General features: G+C 46.2%; 4 protein-coding genes across 6 annotated transcripts; 1 reads left to right on the top strand and 3 right to left on the bottom strand.

Moving 5' to 3' along the window:
* On the bottom strand, window positions 1-2,650 carry pdx1 (pancreatic and duodenal homeobox 1). The gene is made up of 2 exons (XM_086102491.1): window positions 2,128-2,650; window positions 1-356 (listed from the first exon to the last, which is right to left on the bottom strand). Exons 1-2 carry the CDS (start codon window positions 2,528-2,530, stop codon window positions 1-3), a joined length of 759 nt encoding a protein of 252 aa, XP_085958617.1. The 5' UTR covers window positions 2,531-2,650.
* Window positions 2,651-2,824: 174 nt separating this feature from the next.
* Window positions 2,825-6,229, bottom strand: LOC147187151 (protein POLR1D). Its single transcript, XM_086102490.1, has 3 exons — window positions 6,091-6,229; window positions 5,791-5,865; window positions 2,825-5,567 (listed from the first exon to the last, which is right to left on the bottom strand). Exons 1-3 carry the CDS (start codon window positions 6,117-6,119, stop codon window positions 5,213-5,215), a joined length of 459 nt encoding a protein of 152 aa, XP_085958616.1. The 5' UTR covers window positions 6,120-6,229; the 3' UTR covers window positions 2,825-5,212.
* Window positions 6,230-6,826: 597 nt separating this feature from the next.
* lnx2a (ligand of numb-protein X 2a) lies at window positions 6,827-17,569 on the top strand. 3 transcript variants are annotated; one of them, XM_086102240.1, is made up of 12 exons: window positions 6,827-6,900; window positions 6,971-7,015; window positions 8,903-9,456; window positions 11,913-12,148; window positions 12,217-12,354; window positions 12,579-12,778; window positions 13,312-13,713; window positions 14,806-14,979; window positions 15,078-15,255; window positions 15,755-15,980; window positions 16,067-16,225; window positions 16,950-17,569. In XM_086102240.1, the coding sequence occupies exons 3-12, from the start codon at window positions 9,053-9,055 to the stop codon at window positions 17,083-17,085; spliced, it is 2,253 nt and encodes a 750-aa protein (XP_085958366.1). In that variant the 5' UTR covers window positions 6,827-6,900; window positions 6,971-7,015; window positions 8,903-9,052; the 3' UTR covers window positions 17,086-17,569. The 3 variants fall into 3 exon arrangements, with proteins under 3 accessions (XP_085958366.1, XP_085958367.1, XP_085958368.1); XM_086102241.1 differs by having other exon boundaries at window positions 6,867-7,015; window positions 8,926-9,456; XM_086102242.1 differs by lacking the exons at window positions 6,827-6,900; window positions 6,971-7,015; window positions 8,903-9,456 and adding an exon at window positions 10,612-10,752.
* Window positions 17,570-17,699: 130 nt separating this feature from the next.
* Window positions 17,700-20,715, bottom strand: gtf3ab (general transcription factor IIIA, b). The gene is made up of 9 exons (XM_086102085.1): window positions 20,602-20,715; window positions 20,419-20,513; window positions 20,247-20,343; window positions 19,594-19,682; window positions 19,450-19,523; window positions 19,005-19,085; window positions 18,687-18,919; window positions 17,934-17,987; window positions 17,700-17,820 (listed from the first exon to the last, which is right to left on the bottom strand). The coding sequence occupies exons 1-9, from the start codon at window positions 20,713-20,715 to the stop codon at window positions 17,713-17,715; spliced, it is 945 nt and encodes a 314-aa protein (XP_085958211.1). The 3' UTR covers window positions 17,700-17,712.
* Between the last annotated feature and the right edge of the window lie 2,116 nt (window positions 20,716-22,831).

Genomic DNA, 22,831 nt, shown 5'->3' on the forward strand with positions numbered 1-22,831 from the left:
TCAAAAAAGTGTATTCTTTTGATCCAGGTGGCGGCGCTCTGGGGAGAGTGGCGGCGAGACCCCCGCCACCGCCGCCACCTCACCCTGGTCCCCAGAGGTGACGGCCGAGTCCTGGTCGGGCTCGCCCCTCCTGGCCCGCCGCCGGTCCTCCTCCTTCTTCCACTTCATGCGACGGTTCTGGAACCAGATCTTGATGTGGCGTTCCGTCAGGCTGAGGGTAAGCGCCAGTTCCACACGGCGCGGCCTGGAGATGTAGCGGTTGAACAGAAATTCCTTTTCCAGCTCCAGAAGCTGAGCGCGTGTGTAGGCCGTGCGCGTGCGCTTGCTCTCCTCGGCCTCTGCCATCATGTACGGACCTGGACAAACACAGGCGGTTCAGTTTGGAACCAATAATTTGTTAGTAAAATGACAAAGACAGAAAAAAATTTAAGAAAATAAAATGGGGGTGGGGGGAGATATTGTCTAGCTACATATGTTGCTGCACTATTTGTGTTTCATTAGCTATTAAAAGTTAGAAAGTAAATTTAAACTAGGTTTGCCAATAAAGTTCACCCCCACTATTTGTGAGGATAAGAGACTGGGCCAGCCTGGGAACAGCAAAATACTGCATGTAATTGACGCCATTTTTTACCCTCCATGTTCAAAAAACGTTGATTAACATTCAATATATATTTTCTGTGAAATGAGGGGCTCGTTGGAGGGGACTAAGAACCCCCACCCACCCTCAAAATCTAAAAAGATTTATTGGAAAAAAAAATCTGCAAATATGTAAACCCGCGTTGGGTGTCGACAGTAAATAGCTTGACGCTTTTTTTTAAACAAATTGTATCTTATCTGTCAAACGAGTCTTTCTCTTACCAAACAATGAGAGAAGACAAATGTGTTGAGGTTATTGTGGCCGGAATGACGAATTTGAAACGTGATTAGTGAAAGAAAATTCTAAATAAATCTGATTGGTTAAAGATATCAACCCTTTTGCTAATATCATTTAAGTTATTTCAGCCAGCTAGCATCATTTCGGAAGCGGTCCACCCAAGATAAACGATATTCTCAAAACATAATTCATATTTGACATACACTGAGGTATATCTAGAAGAACGCAGAATACAACATAATTCAATAATGAAGCTTTTAACTTGACAAGCGGCGACATTTTGGGTGCTCACCGACAATTCTGCTTTCGATTGGTCAAGTGTACCTAATGTTAACACCGCTAAATACACGACAAAGTGTCCAAAACACAAACACCGTTAATAGTGGCTAGCGGAAGCATATTTTAAAATTTGAAATTCTCTTTTTATTTTATGAAGATAATGTTTGACAAAAAATAAAATAAAATCATTATTTTTAGAATACAGTATAAACATGTAATAAATGATACCGATTTTCCAGTGCAACTATTAATGCTGCACAGTAAAGGAGTCAACTTTTTAAAATGCTAATTTGTTTTGAAGCCATTTTTTTAAAAATACGGTTTAATCTTTTAAAGTCCCTAATATAAAAAAGTACATGTACATTTTCTATCCACACACAAGGATGATCGAAAAATAAGCAGTTAAAATATCATTGTAATTCAGATTTTCTGCCACTTTTTAAAAAGCATTAAAATAAAACAACTGACAAAACTTTTCTTTCGAGTCCACACAATGTACTTTCGTACTGTAAGATATATTCACATTAATTTAAATCAATCGCCAACGTTAATGCCAAAAATTGAAAACGAAGGTAATGGTAAATTCGTTTCATTATAATTCACTTTTTTTGGTGTCAAATTTTGTTCTCTGTATAGTTAAGGAATGACATATCAGAAAGCTGTAATTTAAAACATCACAATTTAAAAGGTTCACTATGTTAAAAAAAAAGACTAGCGAAGACGACAGTGTGTGAATTATAACGCATGTGTCAATTTAAAATTGCTAGTTCATCGAGTCAAACTTTTTCAATTGAACATATTTATAAATGATTAACTTTTTTGTCGAGATACGAAACAATAAAAACCAAAAGAGACCTTCCCGGTTTTCATTAATGGCCCGACAAGGTTAACCGACAATAAAAATGATTCCCTGTGAGTCACTAATAATCATCATCATCATTATCATGATCATGATCGTGTTTAATACGCGTTACCTGTCCACTGGGCTTTCCACGCGTGGGAGTGTGCCTTGTTGCTTTTCATCCAGGGGAAAGGAAGGTGAAACCGGCTGTGCTCGTCCGTGTCGCCGAAGGCCGCAGCGGGCGTAAGCGGCGGCGGGTGTTGCGGCGCCTGGCCCGCCTGCTGCTGCTGCTGGTTGTGGTGGTGGTGCAACAGCGGGATCCCGAGGTCCTCGCGCAGAGGGAGCCCGTAGGCGGGCTCCACCAGGCCGTCTGCCGGCTCCAGGGTGGCTCCCGCCATGTACCCGGCCTGCACCTGCCGGCTCATGTAGAGGCAGGGCGGCGGGTTGTGGGCGAAGTCGTCCGGGTTCGCCGCCCTCTGGTACGCGCAGGAGTCCTTGAACGCGAGTTGCTGGTACGCGTGGCTGTCGCGATGCATGGCTGCCGCTCGGCTGCAGGGCCCTCGCCCCTGGCGTGGACCTTCTCCTCTGGTGGCTGCGCCCACTTGGCGTGTGCAGGTGTGCCCGGCGACGAGATCACGTGAGCCGGCTGCGAGGCCGTCGATTGGCTGAGTGGAGCCTTACCGCTAAATTGAACTAAGTAAACACAACCCACGTGTTGACTGACTGGATTTATGTCGTGGAACCTTCGGCACCCGCAGATTTTCGTATTCGCTTATCTGCTTTAATTTATTTATTTTTTTCCCGAGTCAACTGTTTTTCGAAGAAAATACTTAATTTGTATCTTTTTATTGCATAACTTGGGGGGCGGGGGGACTTTTTCTCCCCAAATGCATTTCAATGGGTGTCAATTGTACACAGATTTTTGTTATTTACGGGCGGCCAGTCCAATGTAAATAGTTGACTGTCTCAGATGATCCAAATCAAAGTTCTTCGATCACAAAAAGTTGGTCGCTTCCAGTTCTGGTTGGGATGCAAACGTATTCGAGGCAGTTGCACACTTGCAATATCAACAACTACAACAACAATAATAATAATGATGATGACGTCGATGATGATAATAAAGGTAACAATTCAAAACAATCCAAATGCTAAATCTTTGCTGACAAAAAGGAGAAGTCAAGAAATCTAACCGATGTGAATGAAAGCAAACAAAAAACAACAACAGGAAAGATGAAACTTGTGGTTGGGAGATCAAAATTACGGAAATAGAAACAAAACACAAGATGGTGACTCCTTATAAAATAAAACGGCAACAGTGGCAAACCATCCAAATCTCACATTTGTTGATGGTCAATTCTGGCTAAGAAATCAAACCAACCATACTGGGAACAAAAGACACCAAGTTGCAACATCAAATCAGCAACAAAGCCAGACAGTTAAAATCGCAGTCCTTTGTTCCTCCAAAAAGTCGAAACAGAGCCATTTTTCCAAGACATTTTGGTCAATTTGCCAACGTTAGGACAAAGTGGCGCATCAGACTTACGCGGCGTAGCCGTGACACCGATGTGAACGGCTCATTTAACAGCACTTAGCAGTTCCGAGGCGGCGGCGCGCTTGTGCCGTGTTTACTGGCCATTAGTCTTGCTTTCTGTACACTACGTGTTAGGCCCCATTAAGCAAGGCCTCTCCTGGTTAGTCGATTAAGCTAGAACTCAATTACCGACTGTGCGTATGTCAACTCTAAGCATTTTCACGCTTGGGAAAACCGCAGGTCCTAGAGCAATCTCATCTCTAAATTAGAGTGGCGACCACCTTTAGAAATGTTGAAATCACAATTTACTTCAACACCATCTCATTTGGTTACCACCACTCGTCTCTTGTAGTGCCTCGAGTTTGGCCTGTTTTACTGCCGCTTCTCATCATAATCAAGACTCACTGTTCCGTGTGAAAAACAATGTCAAACTGGGACCAGTTTGTAAAGTTTAAGTCTAGTAGTGGAGTTGAAGACAATTCACACTGCCTACCAAAGAGCTCTTCTTCCAATGTCACTGATCTGCATGAGAGGTATCGCCGATGCGTTCAATTGCGAGGAGGGTGCCCAAAATCAGCTCGTATTTTTGTACCCTCTCCATACCGACAGCACAGAGGAGTTTAACATCGGCAATAAAGTGCTCAGTATCTTAATGGGGGCTCTCACACACGCAATAAAAGGGCAAGTGACGCGACTGGATGCCGATCAGCGACCCGCTCAATGGTGTTTATATTTGAACATCCTTTTGAAGAGGAAGGACACCGTTCAAAGGGATGATATCTTCCGCGTGGATAACGTGATTTACGAAGCGGATGGCTTAAGTGATGCCGTGCCGATTGACATTATGGGTAAAAACTGTGTGAAATAGTCACATTTTTGTTACGACATTAAACAATAAAAAGTGTAAGCAAGTCCGATGGGGGAGGGGGTTAATATTTTTTAACCATCTGTCTTGATTTAAATGGGACACCAAAACACTGCATTTTTGGAAAATAAATAAAAAGAATTACACCAAAATAAACACAAAATTGCAGCCGGTGTCAATGTCCTCAATACAAGATGGCTCCACTGTTGTTTCACATCAAAGCTACTTTCATTCATTCATTCATTTTCCGAACCGCTTAATCCTCACTAGGGTCGCAGGGGGGGGGGGGGGGGGGGGGTGCTGGAGCCTATCCCAGCCGTCTTCGGGCAGTAGGCAGGGGGACGCCCTGAACCGGTTGCCAGCCAATCGCAGTAAAGCTACTTATAAGTAGTTTCTCATTTGAATGAGGCAAGAACCTAAAAAGTACAAGCACTGTAGAAAATGCATAATCGTTCCAACTGACTAATAGTCAGTCCAGGGTGTACGCCGCCTCTCGACCCAAGTCAGCTGTGACAGACCCCAGCTTACCCTAATGAGGACAAGCACTATCAGAAAGAAATTTCAGCGCCTACTTCTGTAGAAATGTTAAAATCTCAATTTAAAACATATTTCTAGACTCGCGTGTCATTACCACGCCTATGATGCAACTAGACTCTTACACTCCCTCACCGCCTGACATTCTAGATTTTGGCCTCTTTTACTGCCACTTTTCCTCTTTCCCCGCGCCCTCCATATTCGCCAACGTCAGTGGTGATAGGCTCCAGCTCAGCTAGCCAGATGAGGACATACAAAATGGATGGATGAATGAAAAAACTAGGTCCATCAATTTCCTGACCCCATCCTCGTCTTTGTCGTTCGTCTATCTTTTTCCCCCGTCCGTCTTTCTGCCGTCTTGTCCCTCTCGCCTTTGCGTCCATGACTCATCTCCCGCTCCCTGTCCCTGTCCATCCTCTTGGGGTCACCGCTGGAGATGTACCCGCGATGACGCTTGCGCGAGTGTCCACTGTCTCGTCCGGCGGGGGGCGACCGGCTGCGGCTCCTCCTACAGGAGGACTCCCAAGTGGTGGCATGCGATGAGTGTCCCTCTTTGGACTCGCCGGGCTCCCGCTGCAGGCCGGTGGAGCGTAGGGTGTTGAGGAGGAACCGCTTGTTGGTGCCCCGCAATGGACATTTCAACCTGTTGAGAAAGCAGCGCAAACATTTCAGATGCGATAAAAATGGGGAAAATGTGTTGCACCAGAATGAAATGTAATAACTGATATTTGTCTTTTTCCAAGGTCACTCTATGTTGCTGTTTTGGTTTAATTCACCGTGTCACGTCCACATGTCAACGCTAGTCAATGAGGGATCATTAGCGTACAAACAAAGAAGACATTTGACGTAATCACTGGCGGACTCACCATCCCGCAGGGCCCATCGTCTCGGCTCTCAGCCGAGCCCTGTCAGTCTCCTTCAGGAGCTCCTCCACAGCACGTCTGCAAAAACACGCAAATGAGTCATACCGGACGAAAATTCCTGGGGGTAAAAATGGGCACGAAAACAAAAAGAATGAGCCTAATGAGCGTACGTAAAGTACGCACTGAGTAAGCAGACAGACAGGCAGCATCCCGATATAACCCAACTGAGCAAAGGGTGTTTGTATCGCCTAAATGCTAATTACTACGTGAACATTAAATAATACAGTAGCAACATGTACGTACTTTTCCAACTCGCTCTCCTCATCTGTCATAACTACAAGTCCACTGCAAGTAAGGTGATAAAAGACTCCTTTAAATAGACTTATTTTAAGTAACGAACTGACTGCTTGTTTACAGCGCCGGGGTCCAACGGTTAAGGACCCGCAGGTGGCCCAATTGATGCCTGATCGAAAACTCTAATCCTATTTCGACAAAGTGAACAATGCACTTCAGCACAAATGTAAATATTCATTTTTTCGGACAATTTCTTTAAAAAACTTGCAACAACGAAAAAAAAGCCGCTCCACACAGATAACACTACCCCCGTGAGCTGACTAACAACACTTATAAAAAATCTAAATTAACTTCAAAGAAGTAACAATATACAATATACATGTGTTTATATTGGGGAATTCTATCAACGTCAGAAGCTGATGTTTTTTAGGCTGGCACAAGACAAATCATTCTTGGTAACAGGCCTATTTTGGCAAAGGCATAGATATCGGTTTTAAAAAGTAGGGTGTTAAAAAAAAAGTATAACAAATGAATTGACAATGAATGACACACTAGTTATTTTTTATTGAGTCGATCAACTTATTTTAATGCAATTCATTTTTTTCATTATGGCGCTACACAAAAATAATAAAGAACACTCGAGTGTTTATACTATTTGGAGAATATTTATTTTCTTGGTAACTTGGTCACTATTGTGTGAATCCACACAGGCATCGTTTCTGAAGCCAGTCCCGAAGCGGATGCCCGCACCGCCTCCTCCCGATGATTGACAGTGGTGGGCGTTTTCGTGCGGGATCGCAGGGACGCCACCACTTTGCGGTGAGCGCGTGGATTCGAGGTGCGAGACACTAACCATCACTCCCCCTTAACAACCACCACCTCTTTCCAGACACAGGGGGCCGGGGGGCAAGGCGCGGAGGAGCATCCGGATTAGGTAAAATGACATCTGCATGCACGTCTACAATGTCAATGTGTGTGTGTGAGCGTGAGGTGGTGGTGGTGGTCGTTGGGGGGGGGGGGGGGGGGTCGTTTTTGCACTGCTATTGAGGGCTTGTTGATAGAGTGAGACAGATGCTCACGTTCACATCATGACACTGCGGTGTCGTTGCCAACCTGCAGGATGGACGATGGAGGACAATGACAAAATGAATGTAAAAATATATATAGAAATAAACACATCAAGTGGTTTTGCAGGCCTGCTCTTGGAAAGTAGACATCAACAGCCTCTCTGGATTAAAAAAAAAGACCATCAAGACGGCTTTATGTTATAAAAAAAAAAAGGCTAAGATGACAAAGAGCAAAACATCTTTATGGATTGTGCCGGGAGATTCGATACGATAGGTGAAGGGCCTACAGTTTATTGAGGTAGGAATGCGATGACAACACCAACCTTGGGATCAAATAAGACGTTTTAAAATGGGTGATAAGCGACTCTTGCACGCTGGTGTCTACAAGTGTGACGCGGTGATGTCACAGCTTTGTTTTAAATGGAAACACAAGGAGCCCTTGTATCCTCATGCTTAATTCATGTCCAGCTGCGGGGATGGAGACAAGCAGCCAGTCACATCCAAGGAGAGGAGGGAGAAAGAGTGAGAGAGCATCCTCTAAAAAGAAGGGAGGCTGGAATAATTAACAGCCGGACCCTGATAGCTAAGGAGACGGCGGAGACAGGTTGTTACAGGGATCGTAACCAAGGAGACGGGCCAGAAAGGGACGGTGGGGGGTGGGGGTGGAGAATGGGGGTGGGGGGGGGGGGTGATGTAAGAAGCGTGGTAGGAGGGCTCATCATGTGTCATGCTTCCTTCGGCATTCTGTGAATGTCAAAGCGCTGTGCAACAGACCAGGATAGGCGGCCTGGTATCCATCCTGGTCGCCATGGCGACAGCAGATGATAGTGAGAAGCAGGTGCGTGTCGAAGGAGGCCCTCTGCCGGAACCGAAAGGGGATCAGCTGGTGGAACCTGTTTAAAATTGAGATGAAGACTGCGGGGTCGTAAAGGTCAGGCTCCACCCCCAGTCGTCATGGTAACCAAAGCCTACAAAAGCATAGAAAGTACTACTAGAGGTTGAATTGATGAGTCTAACTTGACTGTTCCGCACGTTTAAAGCTGCAGGCCTCGGCCACCGAAAACAGACAAATATACTGTACGTGTACTAAACAGCATAGACATCTCAGCTCGTCGCGGAAGATAAAGAATATATGACTGAGTACTGTTATTAAATGTCTAGAGTGTTTCTGCACTATTAGTGTTCAATTATCAGTTGCGTCAAGAGTTTTTCTCATTCTGTGTTAGCATTAGCATTGAGCTAGCTGACTAAGTATGTGGTCGTGGTCACTCATATGTCAAGGCGACAACCGAAAGTCAACTGCAGAAAACCAATCTCGATGACTCGTTACATATGTCTCTTTTAGATTGCGGGGAGTAGAAGTCAAAAGTCAACAGAAAAATGTACTAGTACCTAAAATATGTACTCCTAAATCTCCTTTGTTTTTTTTAGCCTCTTAAAAGCACACCCGCTTTTCTCTTTCGATCGCTCCCCTGATTCCCACTTTTCCCTCCGCCTCAATCCCGGATAATTCCCTCCTGGTGGAATTGGAAGATTGCAGTGGGGCAAGAGCAAAAAGAGAGATTATACTGTCAGATTAGTGGACAGGAGCAGCGATACGTAATCTGGGTGCAACACACACACACACACACACACAAGGGGTTTTTGTCGCGTGCAACACACTGGGCTCACGTGCACAAAGTATTTGCCACATGAATAAATGCCCGGCAACATAATCAGACACTTGTTGTTCCCCCCCCCCCCCCCCCAAACAGCTGTCTCACCCTCTGACCTGCAGGGTTGGGATGCGCCATCATCCGCCGGGGGGCGTCCGTCCTCGCCGCAACCCGTTCGTCCCGTGACGCTTATGGGCTAAGAGCTTCCCTCACCGTCGTGCCCGAAAGCCGCCTTTTGCGTGGGCCGGGATGGGCAGCCCGGGATGCGAGGTGGATCTCTCCGGGCCTCCCGAGCCCACCCTGGAGGCCCCATGCTCGGAGTGCGGCCAGGTGCACCGCAGCAGGGAGAACCACTTGTACAACTACCGGCTGGAGGTGGACGACGACCTGGTGTGCCACATCTGCCTGCAGCCGCTGGTGCAGCCGCTGGACACGCCGTGCGGTCATACCTTCTGCGCCCGATGCCTGCGCAGCTTCCTGCAGGAGAGGGACTTCTGCCCGCTGGACCGCACACGGCTGCAGCTGCCGGCGTGCCGCAGATCCAGCATCCTGGTGCACAAGCTGCTGGACAAGCTGTCGGTCACGTGCCCGCTGACGCCGCTCTGCTCACTCAGCATGCCCAGATGTGACTTGGAGGCACACCTCAAACACAGGTGGGCATGAAAAATCCTTCACTTTCTGGAGTGTTTTGGGTGATTTGTTGTTGTTTTTGTGGATACCAAAGTGGAAAAGTGTGATGTGACATTTCAACCAGCATTTCAGTGATGCTTTTGCTTAAGCTTTCGGCCATGCCACTAGAAATATAGAAAAACTATGACTGGACTTACAATGGCGCTTACTCGTCAAAGTGAAGCCAGTGGCAGCCATCTTGTGTTGCCTCCCGCTAAACCCGCCTAAATTGAATACATTGATTTCTAGGTGGTGTTTTCCCATGACTTTCTGTCTGTATGGCGAAAATGCCACCATGTATGCCATATGGTTGGACCAAGAAGTACTAAGAACCACAACAACCGACCAAAATTTCCTGTTTTGAGACCCACAAAACAAGAAATGAAGGATGCCATTGCGACAGTGTTAGGAAGTCGGTCTGGATCCCCCAAAAAACTGAAATTCCTTGAAGTCTGGCTGCCCACAATTTGGAATTTAATGGAAGTTGTCTGGAAGTGTGTGATGACAGCCATAGACCAGGAAATGGATCTTTGTGTGACATATCATTTGGAAGTGGTCTGCCCACCCTCGATATGGAGTTAAACCAAAATTTTCTGGAAAAAAAAGAAGCAACCTGCTTCTGGTTTCAGTCCTCACCACCGGTTGGTGGGCGGTGCGGGTAGAGGAGAAGCGGCAGTAAGACAGGCCAAATTTTTTTTCAATTTTGACTTCAAGATGGCACCGCGAGAGTGGCTGCCTTTCCAGCAGCTGCTATATTTTGTTCTTCTACTTCTTCCTTTCATAACTTTGCTGCTGTGAATTGGGAATTTCTCCATTGTGAGACTAATAAAGAATTTCTTATCTTAAAATCCGGATGTCAGGTGGCGAGGTTGGACAATCAACTTGTTGCACACTAGATGTGGTTGAACTAAATGTGAGTGTAACAGACTGTGTATAATCGGGAAGGCTTCAGTCAGGCGCTTCACGTTGTGGTTCTCAGCACCCGCTTTCACGCTAACCATTCATTCATTCTTTGGCTCCTGGCCCATTTGGACCAGGTGCGGCGATCCCTTGAGAGAGTGGAAGGTTGAAGAGGGGGTGTCGCGTGGGGGGGGATTTACTGGGCTGCCGGTCATGTGACAAAGGATTAGCCGCTCCCAAGTCATACGGTCATGGTTGGCCGGCCAGAAGCTGCTCGGCGTTCTCACTTTTCTTCTGGCGACCATGCTGAGCAACTTCAACACCCGAGATCTTTTCAATCACTTCTTCTGCGAGACGGCCAAGGGCAACCCCGGTTTGTGGTGAGTCGATAGCCAATGTCCACTTGAGATGTAAATCTCGATTGAGTTTGACACTTAAGTTTCCCCATCTGAGCCGAATTCAGGAGTTTGTTTGCAAGTTCGGTGAATTCAGGAAGGCTTCTGGCGGGAAACTGCATCAGGAAAGCTGTTCGAAATTGACGGGATGAGTCGCGAGCATTTATTTCAAGCTGCTTCTGGTGTCTCTGGAGACCCAAGAATCTCTCTGATCTGCAGGATCTTCCACAGGTGTACCTCAAAAAAAAGTGTCATATGAAGGGAGCAGCAGGACCCTCAAATGATATTTGTAGCTTTTGTGAGTCATGCTTTGCCCTTCAAAGTCATGTGACAGAGAAAGCAAACTGGTTTGTTCACATGCCGGTATATCGAGGAACGTTTCGTCACTTTTAAAGTTCAGCTGTTCTAGTGAAGTGACAGTGGACAGTTCGTCATGTTATCAGGTTACAGGGTGCATGAAAGGGTTAAAAGGAGGACCTGTGGACATGTGCAGTGTCACAAATGTTCGTGGGGCATTTTTTGGGGGGAGCTCAGAGATTGGTTTGTTGATTTTCCCCCTCAGTTTTGACGCGTCGCTCATTGACGGCTTATCCGCTTGCCGTCCTCCCCCCACCGAGCATCTTAAGGGGATTTCCATTAACCGGCTCATGCTAACTACTCGTGAAAGGCTTTTCTGACTCGGCTCCTTTTTTTTTTTTTTTTTTAAGGAGGCCGACATCTTACATTTGTCACTTGCCCACACATATCACTTCTCCATTAGAAGAACCACAAAAAAAATGTCTTTGGTTATTTTGGCGGAAGACTTTTGGCCCCGACTCGAACCCAGAAAGAACAGTCGAGGCCTCGTTTGTCGGGATTAGAGTAGCGTTGTTTTAAATAAAGATAAAGACCTCTGACCGCACGTGGGTTTCCCTTTGCGACTTAAGAGGTCCAAGATAGCAACAGGAGTCAAGTGTTGCCCCCGTTGTGTAAGTGGACGACTCGAAATGAGGTGATTAAAAAGTGGAAAGTCACACACGGGCTCCTCTCCGCTTGATGCTCCATTAAATATTTACTTTAGTTGTTTCACTTCCCTCAAGAGATGCAACTACTTGTATCAAAGCCGATTTTCCATATGTGATTAACGAAGCGTTACCTGGCCTAAGGTGTCCCGGGACGCGATGTCAGCAGACCAACGTGGACATTCCGCGCAAGGAGAGCGGCGGCGGCGGCGGCGATGAACGAGCGATGGTCAAAAGTCCTCCGCGATCGCCCCGCTCGCCGGAGACCGACCTGGGCGATGCCACTCCCTCGCCGCCGATCGCCTGCGACAACCCGCCGATGAGGACCAACGAGGCGGGCTTGGATAACCCTGCCTTCGAGGAGAGCACTGAGGAAGACAGTGAGTCGCCCCCCCCCCTCCTAAAAAAGGCATCTTGTTGGTTTTTAATTGCGGGAATGGTCCTTCAGGTGTGTTGGGGATGGAGTGTAACATCCCCAGGGTGAAGCGACCCCTCAGTAACCCTTGCATCCACCTCCTCCGCTCAGTCGGCTCAACATCTTCTGGCTGGGACTGCCCCGAGTCTCCGCCTCTTTCTGCAGAAGAAGGTACAAATCCGCTTGAGTTTGTTTGCTTTGATTCGCTTCAAGCCCCCTCGAGATGAAACCCCCCAATAAAGTTCAGCTGTTCCAGTGAAGTGACATTTTTTTGGGGAGTCACGCCTCACAACACGAGCAATAAGCTTCCATAGCGTCAGAGGCATCTCAAATGTCAAACTTATCAGTCAGAAAAATATATAATACATTTTTAAAAATCCCCCCCCCCCCACCAGGCTGCGTCAAGCTGCCGTCGCTTCCGGAAGGCGAGATAACAGCAGTGGAGGTGCACCGAGCGAATCCGTACGTGGAGCTGGGCATCAGCATCGTGGGCGGGAACGAGACGCCACTCATCAACATCGTGATCCAGGAAGTGTACCGAGACGGCGTCATCGCGCGGGACGGGAGGCTCCTGGCGGGGGACCAGATTCTGCAGGTGAGACGAAATCCATAGTCCATATTTTGATCGGGTATTTTATTGTTCCGATTATTCAAGTCAACTCCTTTTTAATTTCAGTCGCTGTATTCAATGCGAATGGATTCTTATTGTATTTCGTTCGCATCCGTTTAATTTGCCGTTTTTTTTTTTTAAACGCAATCTAGCTCACCGCCCGTTTCAATTTGTTGCCGTTAAAATATAATCAGTTAAATGGAGCAAATTCAATTGATCAGTTATTTCATTTAATTGGCTGGCTATGCTTTGATTTCACCAACTCAATGGAACTTTTTAACCAGATATTTTATCACTGCTATTTCATTCATTCAAATGATGATTGCTTTTATCCGATTCAAGTCACTTCAATTTAATTTTCCATCAATTAAAGTTCATCTTTGCCGTTTTTCTTAACGCAATGAAATTTCACATTCGATTCCAAAAATTCAGCTCGCCGCACTTAAAACTAAACACCGGTGTGATTTCATAATTACCATTTTGTGGCGTGCGCAACTCGCGATCGCTTCTCGCCCAAGGTGAATAACGTGGACATCAGCAACGTGCCGCACAGTTTCGCCCGCTCGACGCTAGCGCGGCCGTGCAGCACCCTGCAGCTGACCGTCCTCCGAGAGCGGCGCTGCGCGTCGCGGGCGCCGCCCTCCGCCTCGACTGTCCCCAAAGCCCCCTGCTCCACCCCCGAGGGCAACCCGCCCAGCCCCGTGTCGCTGAGGATCACCTTGCACAAGCGCGACTCGGCCGAGCAGCTGGGCATCAAACTGGTGCGACGGACTGACGAGTCCGGGGTCTTTGTGCTGGACCTGCTGGACGGGGGGCTGGCGGCTAAAGACGGACGGCTGCGAGGCAATGACCGCGTTTTGGCCGTCAACGAGCAGGACCTGCGCCACGGGACCCCCGAGCAGGCTGCACAGATCATCCAGGTGAGGGATGCGTTTGGAGACACTCGAGCTTGGACGCGCAAAATTTTGGGCCTCCGTCGATATTAATCTTCAAAACTCATCCGGGTGGCCGTACCCTGCCACCTTGGTTCGACACGGTCAGGTCTTAAAATGTGAAAAAGGGGTTAACAGTTGCGTGAACGTATTCAAAATGATTTTAAAAAGCAATCGAATTTCGTTATTGTGATTCAACCCTTTGAGCAGGGGTGCCCAAACTTTTTGGATCGAAGATCTACTTTTCGATCAACTAACCTCCCGCTGAGCGCTAACAACTGCTGAGCGCAAACAACTTCCGGTGACGTAATCACGCGCCACCGTAGATTTAAGATTTACCTGCTTTATTTTATTTTTTAAATATTTTTTTTGGTGAAAATGAGACTGATAAGATGATTAGGGTACAGTGTACATTAACACAAAAAATATATTACTAACATGTACAAAGACACACAAATGGTTGTTTGTTTGTTTTTTTCTCCTCGACACTCCTCGGACCCGTCTTAGATCTACCGGTAGATCAGGATCGACCTAATGGGCACCCCTGCCTTTGAGGGACAGCGGTTACTAAAGTGGACAGCTTAACTCATTCACTCCCAAAGACGTTTTTAAACGTCTTTTCAGACTTGGTCCAGAATTGGCTGCTACTGAATGAGTTAACTTGGAACTGACAAATTGAATTTGTGATTCGATAGTCGGGCGGCCCGGTAGTCGAGTGGTTAGCACGTCGACTTCACAGTGCAGAGGTCCCGGGTTCGATTCCAGCTCCGGCCTCCCTGTGTGGAGTTTGCATGTTCTCCCCGGGCCTGCGTGGGTTTTCTCCGGGTACTCCGGTTTCCTCCCACATTCCAAAAATATGCATGGCAGGCTGATTGATCACTCGAAATTGTCCCTATGTGTGAGTGTGGGCGTGCGTGGTTGTTCGTCTCTGTGTGCCCTGCGATTGGCTGGGAACCAGTTCAGGGTGTCCCCCGCCTACTGCCCGAAGACGGCTGGGATAGGCTGCAGCACCCCCGCGACCCTAGTGAGGATAAAAGCGCTTCGGAAGATGAATGAATGAATGAATGAATGATTCGATAGGCTAGCGGCGAGCGCGTGCACCTGCTCATCGGCCGAGCCAGCAAACCGACTCCGCCGCCGCCCCCCAAATCCAGCTCCACCAGAGATCTCTACTGCCTTGATCACTTCCTGCCTAACCACAGCACCAGCCTCAGTCCGCTGCCCTTGCACCTCTCCCGCACCAGCACGCATCGGGTAAACACTGCCCACATGATTTCCATATTTAACCATATCTCACCTTTTTTGGGTTGGGGGGCCTCTAAGCAACTCACGAATCTTTTACGGTGCACCAGGACCTGTCCCAGTGTGTCACCTGCAAAGAGAAACACATCACTGTGAAGAAGGAGCCCCACGAGTCTCTGGGCATGACGGTGGCGGGCGGGCGGGGTAGCAAGAGCGGCGAGCTACCCATCTTCGTGACCAGCGTCCAACCGCACGGATGCTTGTCGAGAGATGGGCGAATCAAACGAGGTGAGAGCGCCTCCTACTGAAACACCAAATGATTTAACGTGAAACTAGTTCAAAACCTAACAAATTTATCATGTCATATTCATCAATAATCATGTACAAAGTTGTACATTACAAAAGAGAATTCAATTATCACTCTCTAATACCTTCAGCAAAAATTGGGTTGCATATCAAACACTTGCGCATTTCACGCTGCTTCCTCCACAGATGAATGGAACCGATTAATGGCATTTCAATTCGGAAAATCGATTTGATACTACAATCCCCAAATCAAGTATTTGTTCTCCCCAATTTTTGGAGAGTACCATCTGACGTCAGGCTGGATTATGGTTATGATTGCATGACTGTCCGTGTCTTATGTGTTGTTATATTCTTGTATTTTGTCATTTTATGTTAGCCGTTCCGGAAAGCGCTTTTTTACAGCTGCTGTATAAATTGCTACATAAATGAAGATGTATTGTACATCTGTGCTTTCTCCCCCCTCCCCCCCCGCCCGTGTCAGGCGACGTTCTCCTGAGCATCAACGGGCAGGACTTGACGTACCTGAGCCACACCGAGGCGGTGGGCACCTTGAAAGCCAGCGCCGCCTCGGCCTCGGTGCAGCTACGTGTGCTGGAAGTGAGCATGGTGGAGGAGCGCCAGCGGGACCAGCTGCTGAATCACGCCCACGACAGCGACTTTGATGCCAACTGGTCGCCTTCCTGGGTCACGTGGCTGGGGCTGCCCAGGTGAGTTGATGAAACACCGACTGAAAGAAGGGGGGTACGGTAGCATCTTATTTGCGTTGGGTCTTTTCTGCTCAATTTGCTGGCAGTTACTTGCACAGCAGCCACGAGATCGTCCTGCGGAGGAGCCACCCTGGCAGCTGGGGCTTCAGCATCGTGGGGGGCTACGAGGAGACCCACGGCAACCAGGCCTTCTTCATCAAGACCATCGTGCTCGGCACCCCCGCCTACTACGATGGCCGCCTCAAGTAAGTTGGATGCCACTCAATTAACTCAAAAGGATCGAAGACAAACTGCGCTTTCATCCCACCCAGAGAGCTTTTACATTCTTCAAGAGCCCTCTATTACTTGTGGCATTAGTTTGGACTTTTTTTCAACAAGAAAATGACCAGTTAAATATATTTATCATTTTAAAAAAATCTATATGTAGTATGTAAAAAACACAGGGGGCAAAAAACGATTTCACATGTAGATTGCATTGAAACGGTTTATTCATAATTGACGTATAAATCCAATTTGGATCCATACCATTAAAATCACTACTTTTAAAATGAAAACATCAAAACCTCACCTAGGCGGCCCGGTGGTCCAGTGGTTACCGCGTCAACCTTACAGTGCAGAGGTCCCGGGTTCGATTCCAGCTCCGGCCTCCCTGTGTGGAGTTTGCATGTTCTCCCCGGGCCTGCGTGGGTTTTCTCCGGGTACTCCGGTTTCCTCCCACATTCCAAAAAGATGCATGGCAGGCTGATTGAACACTCCAAATTGTCCCTCGGTGCGTGTGTGTTCGCGGATGGTTGTTCGTCTCTGTGTGCCCTGCGATTGGCTGGCAACCGGTTCAGGGTGTCCCCCGCCTCCTGCCCGAAGTCGGCTGGGATAGGCTCCAGCACACCCCTGCGACCCTCGTGAGGATAAGCGGATCGGAAAAATAGAATGGAAAACCTTACATGATTTAATCAATACTGACCTCATCAGGTGCGGCGACATGATCGTGGCGGTCAACGGCCTGTCCACGGCGGGAATGAGCCACTCCGCGCTGGTCCCCATGTTGAAGGAGCAGCGCAGCCGGGTGGCGCTGACAGTCATCTCCTGGCCTGGCAGCCTCGTATAGCCCGGGGCCTTGTCGAACTAACTGGTACATGCTTAACTGTATATTGCGCCGGGATTCTAATAGGAGGACCAAAAAGAGATGAGATCGTGCAATGCCACTCCATAGACTGGACCCCCACAACGCACTGCTCTTCTGCTCATGTCAGCTTCACTTTAGCGGGTGAGGGTGAGGGTCACCCACATACACAAATTACAGGCAGTGTGTCCTGCATTTCTCCCCCCCCCCAGCCCCCCAATTGTAAATTCCAGTGCTCCATCCAGGTGGATGGACAGTTCTAAAAGTTGAAACCTTTCACATTCAACACCAGTGCTGGATCCGGATAAATAAAACCCCGCCCCTCAAAGCCCTCATTTGAGAAAGCTGCCACAACCTGGGGGTCATCATGCGCTCAGGCCCCCATCACCATGACAACCACCTGTAATTTTATATATGTGAATGTGTGTATCCCGTTTGTTTTAATAAACATTTCCTGAAAAGAAAACAAGATGAGCGAATGTGTCATTTTAGCATTCGAGCAAGAGTGAGGCTTTATTTTTTTTGCAAACAAAACAAAAATGTCCAAACAGAAATTCACTCTCAAACTTTTTTTTTCTTCCCCCCCCCCCAAGCAATCAAATTATAATCGCCTCAAGATTTAGGGTCCTCTAAATTAGTTTTGTGTAGCTTGGCAGCAAGTTTGTTGGTCTCAGTGGCCTGCAGAGCACTCCATGGCTGCTTCTTCCTGGGAAGCAATTTCTGGGAGAGAAGAAAAACTTTACATGTTTCCCCCTGCTTCACATACACACACAAAAAAAAAAAAATAGAAACTCGCCGTGACTCTGAAAACATCAACGCCAAGCCAGTCTTACCTTCAGCTTTTTCTTGACTGGATCATGCACCACTCCATGACGCCAGAGACTTTCCTAACAAATAGCAGCAGCCCCCCCAAAAAAGGTCACATGAATACAAATCTTAGTTCCCTGAATTTTTGGGGAGTGTTTCCCAGACTTCAGTGAGCCAGATTTTACATTAGAAAAATCAAGTCAAAAAATGTCAGCAAGTCTACTATTCACAAAAAGGCAGCAATTTTCAGCTTCCCGGCCAAAATTCGGGATGCGCCGAAAAACCACCAGAGCCTTCTCAAAACTGTTGGACGTTTGAGTACATTTTTTAGCAGGGGATGTACATACCCTATGTCAACAGTAATGGCTACCGACATGCGTTTGGTACCAAAATAGCTCCAATAGCCATATTTACTTTTTTTTTTAAACAATGATATTTAATTATGGCTTATAAATCAATTTTGCTCAATTTATGCTACATCAAAAAATGAAATAAATATTCACGATAAACTGTTTCATACTCTATATTAGCACCTCCATTTGTGGCTCGAAAATGCAATTCAATGTGTCATCTGAAGTACCGATAATAAATTTTTGGATATCCTCCTCGGAAATTTGCCTGGATGGCTGTATTTTTGATAATGCAATTGGAAGCGTATAAGCACCAAATTTCACGACTCTATCTCCATCAGAACATTTCTGTCCTTTATCGACTCAACTATTTAAAAGATAGGATTTAGCATCAGGACCTGATCATATTTTGCAGCGTTTTGGTTTTACCTTCATGACAAAGTTTTTGTTACATCCAGGTTGTGCGCAGCTGAAGGGCTTCGTTCCCTCGTGGTCGCCCAGGACGTGGCTGTCCAGATTGAAATGACGACTAAACGTCTTTGAGCAGCCTTGTTTCGGGCACGAGAAGCTCTGCTTTCCCCCGCTATGGTGGCGCAGCTCGTGCTGGCGCAGAAACCACGTGTTGTTGAACTGCTGCGTACACATCGGGCATGTCACCTTAACTGTGGAAGAAATAAATAAAGAGGTTGCGCTAATGGATAATCAAAGAGGCCTGCTGACAGCAAACTAACCAAACGGCCATCTTACCTCTGTGCTCTTTGCGGTGCTTCTGGTACTCTGACCACGTCTTTCCCAGGAACGTGCATAGCTCATCCTCACAGGGGTAACCTGAAAACGTCAGTCATACACATGCATTCTTTTGCGATTAAAATAAGCACAAACGCCCTTTAGATTAGCATTCAACATAAAGCGACAGAGTTTGAACCCCTCTTGTTGCGCGGTATGTCGGTAAGGAGCAAGATTGAAGTTTCCAATGAGAAGTGTGAGGACACCGGGATTAAAAATATTGAAATCTTCATCACAGAGTGCTGGATGTCAATTCATATTTGCTACAAGACAGGTTTAAATGTTAACGACTCCAGTTCCAGCTTGTTCAATAAATTCAAAGAATGTCAAATCCTCAAATTTTCTTTGAAAATTCTCTTGAAAGCAAATGTTTGGGAACGCCATCACAGATGTTTTATCAACTGACCTTTATGCATGTTCTCATGGTGCTTCAGCTTGCCAAGCGAGGGGAACTCCCGCGCACAGTCATCAACATGACAACTATAGAACGAGAAACCGCTCGTTTAATAACAATGACAGGTATGCGAGCATCCGATCAGTTGCTGCCTACCAAAAAGGCAGATGGCCTTGGTGTTCCCCCGTGTGGGTCTTCAACTGGTACTTCTTGTTGAAGCTACTTTGGCAGCCCTGATGTGTACACTGGAGAAAGAAAAAAGGTGTTAAACCCAGGCACACACACACACACACCTGTAGACACACTAAAAGCCCCAATTAGTGGATTACGTATTGATGTGGGGTGTGTAAAGTGTGACCCCTCCCTCCCAATTAACTCAGAAAAAGTGTCTTGGCAGACAAATTTCAAGTAACAATACCAATAACCGGGCCGAACCTCAATATTGAGGATATTTCCCCATTAGGCTCGGAAATTGCTCTGTCCGTCGTAAATGTTAAACCTGTTCAACATTTACGCTCACAATTTCTTGCGTGGATAACAACTAGTTGGGCCGAGCCAATCTCAGTGATTTGAACCTCTGAATATCAGCCCAATTAAGAACTGAGTCACCGGATGAGACAACAGTTAGCCTCGCTCCCTCCATTTTAGCTACTCTTCTTCATTACATTTGCAGCAGTCTGACTGCAGTCTGGTGTCATGCTACCGCCACAGGTCAATCTTGGTACTACAACAGTTTTTTTTCTCCCCCTCATCTCTTTCAGAGGGCTTCGCCCATTTAAAAAAATGGGTTAGGAGGTTAAAAATCTTACTTGATATCGTCCCTCCTTGTGCTGGTGCACTCGAGCGATGTGATTTTTCAAGCCGGCGATTCGCAAAAACGCTTCAGAGCAGCCGTCTGCCATGCACCTTTGTACCAAAAGACAAAAATAAAAAGTACAAGACATCTCAGGTCTTTATTTCAATAAAAGAGGAGGGTCTTACTTGTGGCGCTTCTCGCCACTGTGGTCGAGCTCGTGCCTGGCAAGCGCATAGCGGCTGCAGAAAGTCTTGTCGCAGCTTTCGCAGGAAAACGGTCTCTAGGAGAAAATACCCCCCACCCCAAAAACAAAAAAATACTATTACATCAAAACATTTTTTGTGGGGGAGGGGGGGGGTGTCACTTACCAATCCTGTGTGCTTGCACAGGTGGGCCTCAAGCTTCCACAACTTTGTGAACTTGGCCTTACAGTCAAAAAACGAGCAGATGTAACTTTTCTCACTTTGCAAACTCTCTCCCATCTTTAACATAAATCAGGTGCAATGTTGTGTTTGAAGATGACAACAACCAAAAAATATATATGTCATAAGGGGCAGGACAATGACTGACCTACAGCTGGTTACTCACCTGTGCTTGATTTAACTTATTGGATCAAACCACTCTGGAGGACCAAAAGGGGGAGTCCTATATTTTTAACAGTGCAGTGCAAAAAAAAAAAAATGCTGAAAGAAATGATCACATTGGGAAACAGTAAATAGTAAGGCAACTTGAACAGGATGAAGGCTGACGAGGGTGTAATAGTGATCGCACTGTTGCTCAAGCATTGTAAAAGTCCTCCACCCTTTGATCCACATTGATTGATTGATTTCAGCTTTAAAAATGTCATCCGTGTCTCCGGGAGGGAGACGACTATCTGCATTTCTCACACGCACATATACACACACGCGCGCGCTGCTTAATCTTATCAACACACCAATATAGTTTTCTCGAGATCCTGAGAGATTCGTCTCTCAAACACACACTCACACACAAACCAAATTGGGAGTGAATGGAGCTTTCCAAAGTAAACGGTGTACTTGAGGTGGTGTGTTTAGCATAAATCCAAACACACTAAAGTGCAAAAAATAAAAATATGCCACGCTCGTACCATTTGAAACATTTTTAGAGCTAAGAAATTCAAACTTTCAACCGTTTGACGTCACCAAATGTGATGTCCCCGCCACCCAAAAAAAAAAAACAACCTCATGCAATTGTGCACTCGAAGAGTTTTGAAAAAAAAATTCAGTATGTCATTACAACTTTGATAATCATTTGAAGGATTAGTCATCAAAAATGGGTCCCCTGGAATATTAAAATATGACCAAAAAAATGACACTGCTGGACACCGAGGTTATAATTGTTAACAAAAACAAACACAAAAAAATGAAATTTTTTTTGATAATGATAACAACGAAAATGGTTTTAAAAAAACGACAACTAACTGAAACCACATTACAATAATGTTTCTAAAACTGACTAAAATGAACTATAGTTGCAGCAAAAATGTCCTTTGTTTTTGTTTGTGTCAGTTAATATACATGGGCTTTCGGAGTTCATTTTAAATGGATTCATTTTGGATTTGCTCCACATTTGTAGCCACACAAGAAAAATCAGTTGTTTGAGAATTGTAGTTAATGTAATTACACATTACTTTGTGAAGTGTTATTTTTTTATCTTGCACCCGACAACTAGTAGATATATTAAAAAAAATAATAATTAGGCTGAGTTGCTCTGAGTCCTGCTCTGCTCCACTGTCGTATGGTGTTCCACAGGGCTCAATTTTGGGGACCCTACTGTTCTCAGTCTATTTGCTCCCCCTGGGTTCCATCTTCAGAAAACATTTCCTTCCACTGCTTAGCGGATGACAAAGAATCTAAAGGTGAGCAAATGAAACAAATGCAAGAAAACAAACAACGGGTAGGAATTCAGCGGCCGCTATCTCGCTGTCTAAACATCACCCTCTGCTCCCATGTGAAACCTTTTGACTGGCCGCTGTGAATGAGGCCTATTGAGAGCCTGTTGGACGTTACCTCAGTGCCCTCCCACGCTTCAGGTGAGTGCGCCGGGGGTCGGGCGACGTGCTTATCAGCCCCATCCGGTCCCCAACCCCTGCTCCGCCCCCACCCCCTCTGCTGTCAGGTGGAAGATCAATACCCATGGCCCAGTATGCACACATATATGAGCCTGACTCTGTGATAAAGGCAGCCAGGCTGACACCACACCTAGCACACGTGCACACACACACACACACACACATTGATACAGTGTGCACTCTGTTTGGCCCATAGTGGGAATTTCCTCTGTCACTACTACACACTTGTCTCAAACATTCACTTAGATTCAAGCACAACGTATTGTAAAACTGTGAATTAATTTGCCTATAATTAATATTTTTACTGTCATAAGCATCAAGGGACCAATATTATGGTTATTGTTTTTAATTCATGATACATTTGTTGAATTAATCAGTCAATGAATCAAAAATCTGAATTGGCCGGGCCATAGTCAGAATGTTATAGAAATTATGAATTTATTATTGAATTCTTTTTTAAATGTCATGAAAATTAAAGTTGGAATATTATGTGAATAGAATTGTAT

This window comes from Hippocampus guttulatus, chromosome 21 (assembly GCF_054856545.1).
Source record: "Hippocampus guttulatus isolate MCC_2025c chromosome 21, RoL_Hgut_1.0, whole genome shotgun sequence".
NCBI classification, from domain to species: domain Eukaryota; kingdom Metazoa; phylum Chordata; class Actinopteri; order Syngnathiformes; family Syngnathidae; genus Hippocampus; species Hippocampus guttulatus.

Coding starts and splice junctions, on each gene's coding strand:
- pdx1 (XM_086102491.1), bottom strand. CDS start 2,530: ATGCATCGCGACAGCCACGCGTACCAGCAACTCGCGTTCAAGGACTCC. Junction 357..2,127: donor GTGGAAAGCCCAGTGGACAG/GTAACGCGTATT, acceptor GTGTTTGTCCAG/GTCCGTACATGATGGCAGAG.
- LOC147187151 (XM_086102490.1), bottom strand. CDS start 6,119: ATGACAGATGAGGAGAGCGAGTTGGAAAA. Junction 5,866..6,090: donor GAGGAGAGCGAGTTGGAAAA/GTACGTACATGT, acceptor GTGTTTTTGCAG/ACGTGCTGTGGAGGAGCTCC. Junction 5,568..5,790: donor ACGATGGGCCCTGCGGGATG/GTGAGTCCGCCA, acceptor CTTTCTCAACAG/GTTGAAATGTCCATTGCGGG.
- lnx2a (XM_086102240.1), top strand. CDS start 9,053: ATGGGCAGCCCGGGATGCGAGGTGGATCTCTCCGGGCCTCCCGAGCCC. Junction 9,457..11,912: donor GAGGCACACCTCAAACACAG/GTGGGCATGAAA, acceptor ACCTGGCCTAAG/GTGTCCCGGGACGCGATGTC. Junction 14,980..15,077: donor CCCGCACCAGCACGCATCGG/GTAAACACTGCC, acceptor ACGGTGCACCAG/GACCTGTCCCAGTGTGTCAC.
- gtf3ab (XM_086102085.1), bottom strand. CDS start 20,715: ATGGGAGAGAGTTTGCAAAGTGAGAAAAGTTACATCTGCTCGTTTTTT. Junction 19,524..19,593: donor CAAGGCCATCTGCCTTTTTG/GTAGGCAGCAAC, acceptor CTCGTTCTATAG/TTGTCATGTTGATGACTGTG. Junction 17,821..17,933: donor CAGTCAAGAAAAAGCTGAAG/GTAAGACTGGCT, acceptor CTTCTCTCCCAG/AAATTGCTTCCCAGGAAGAA.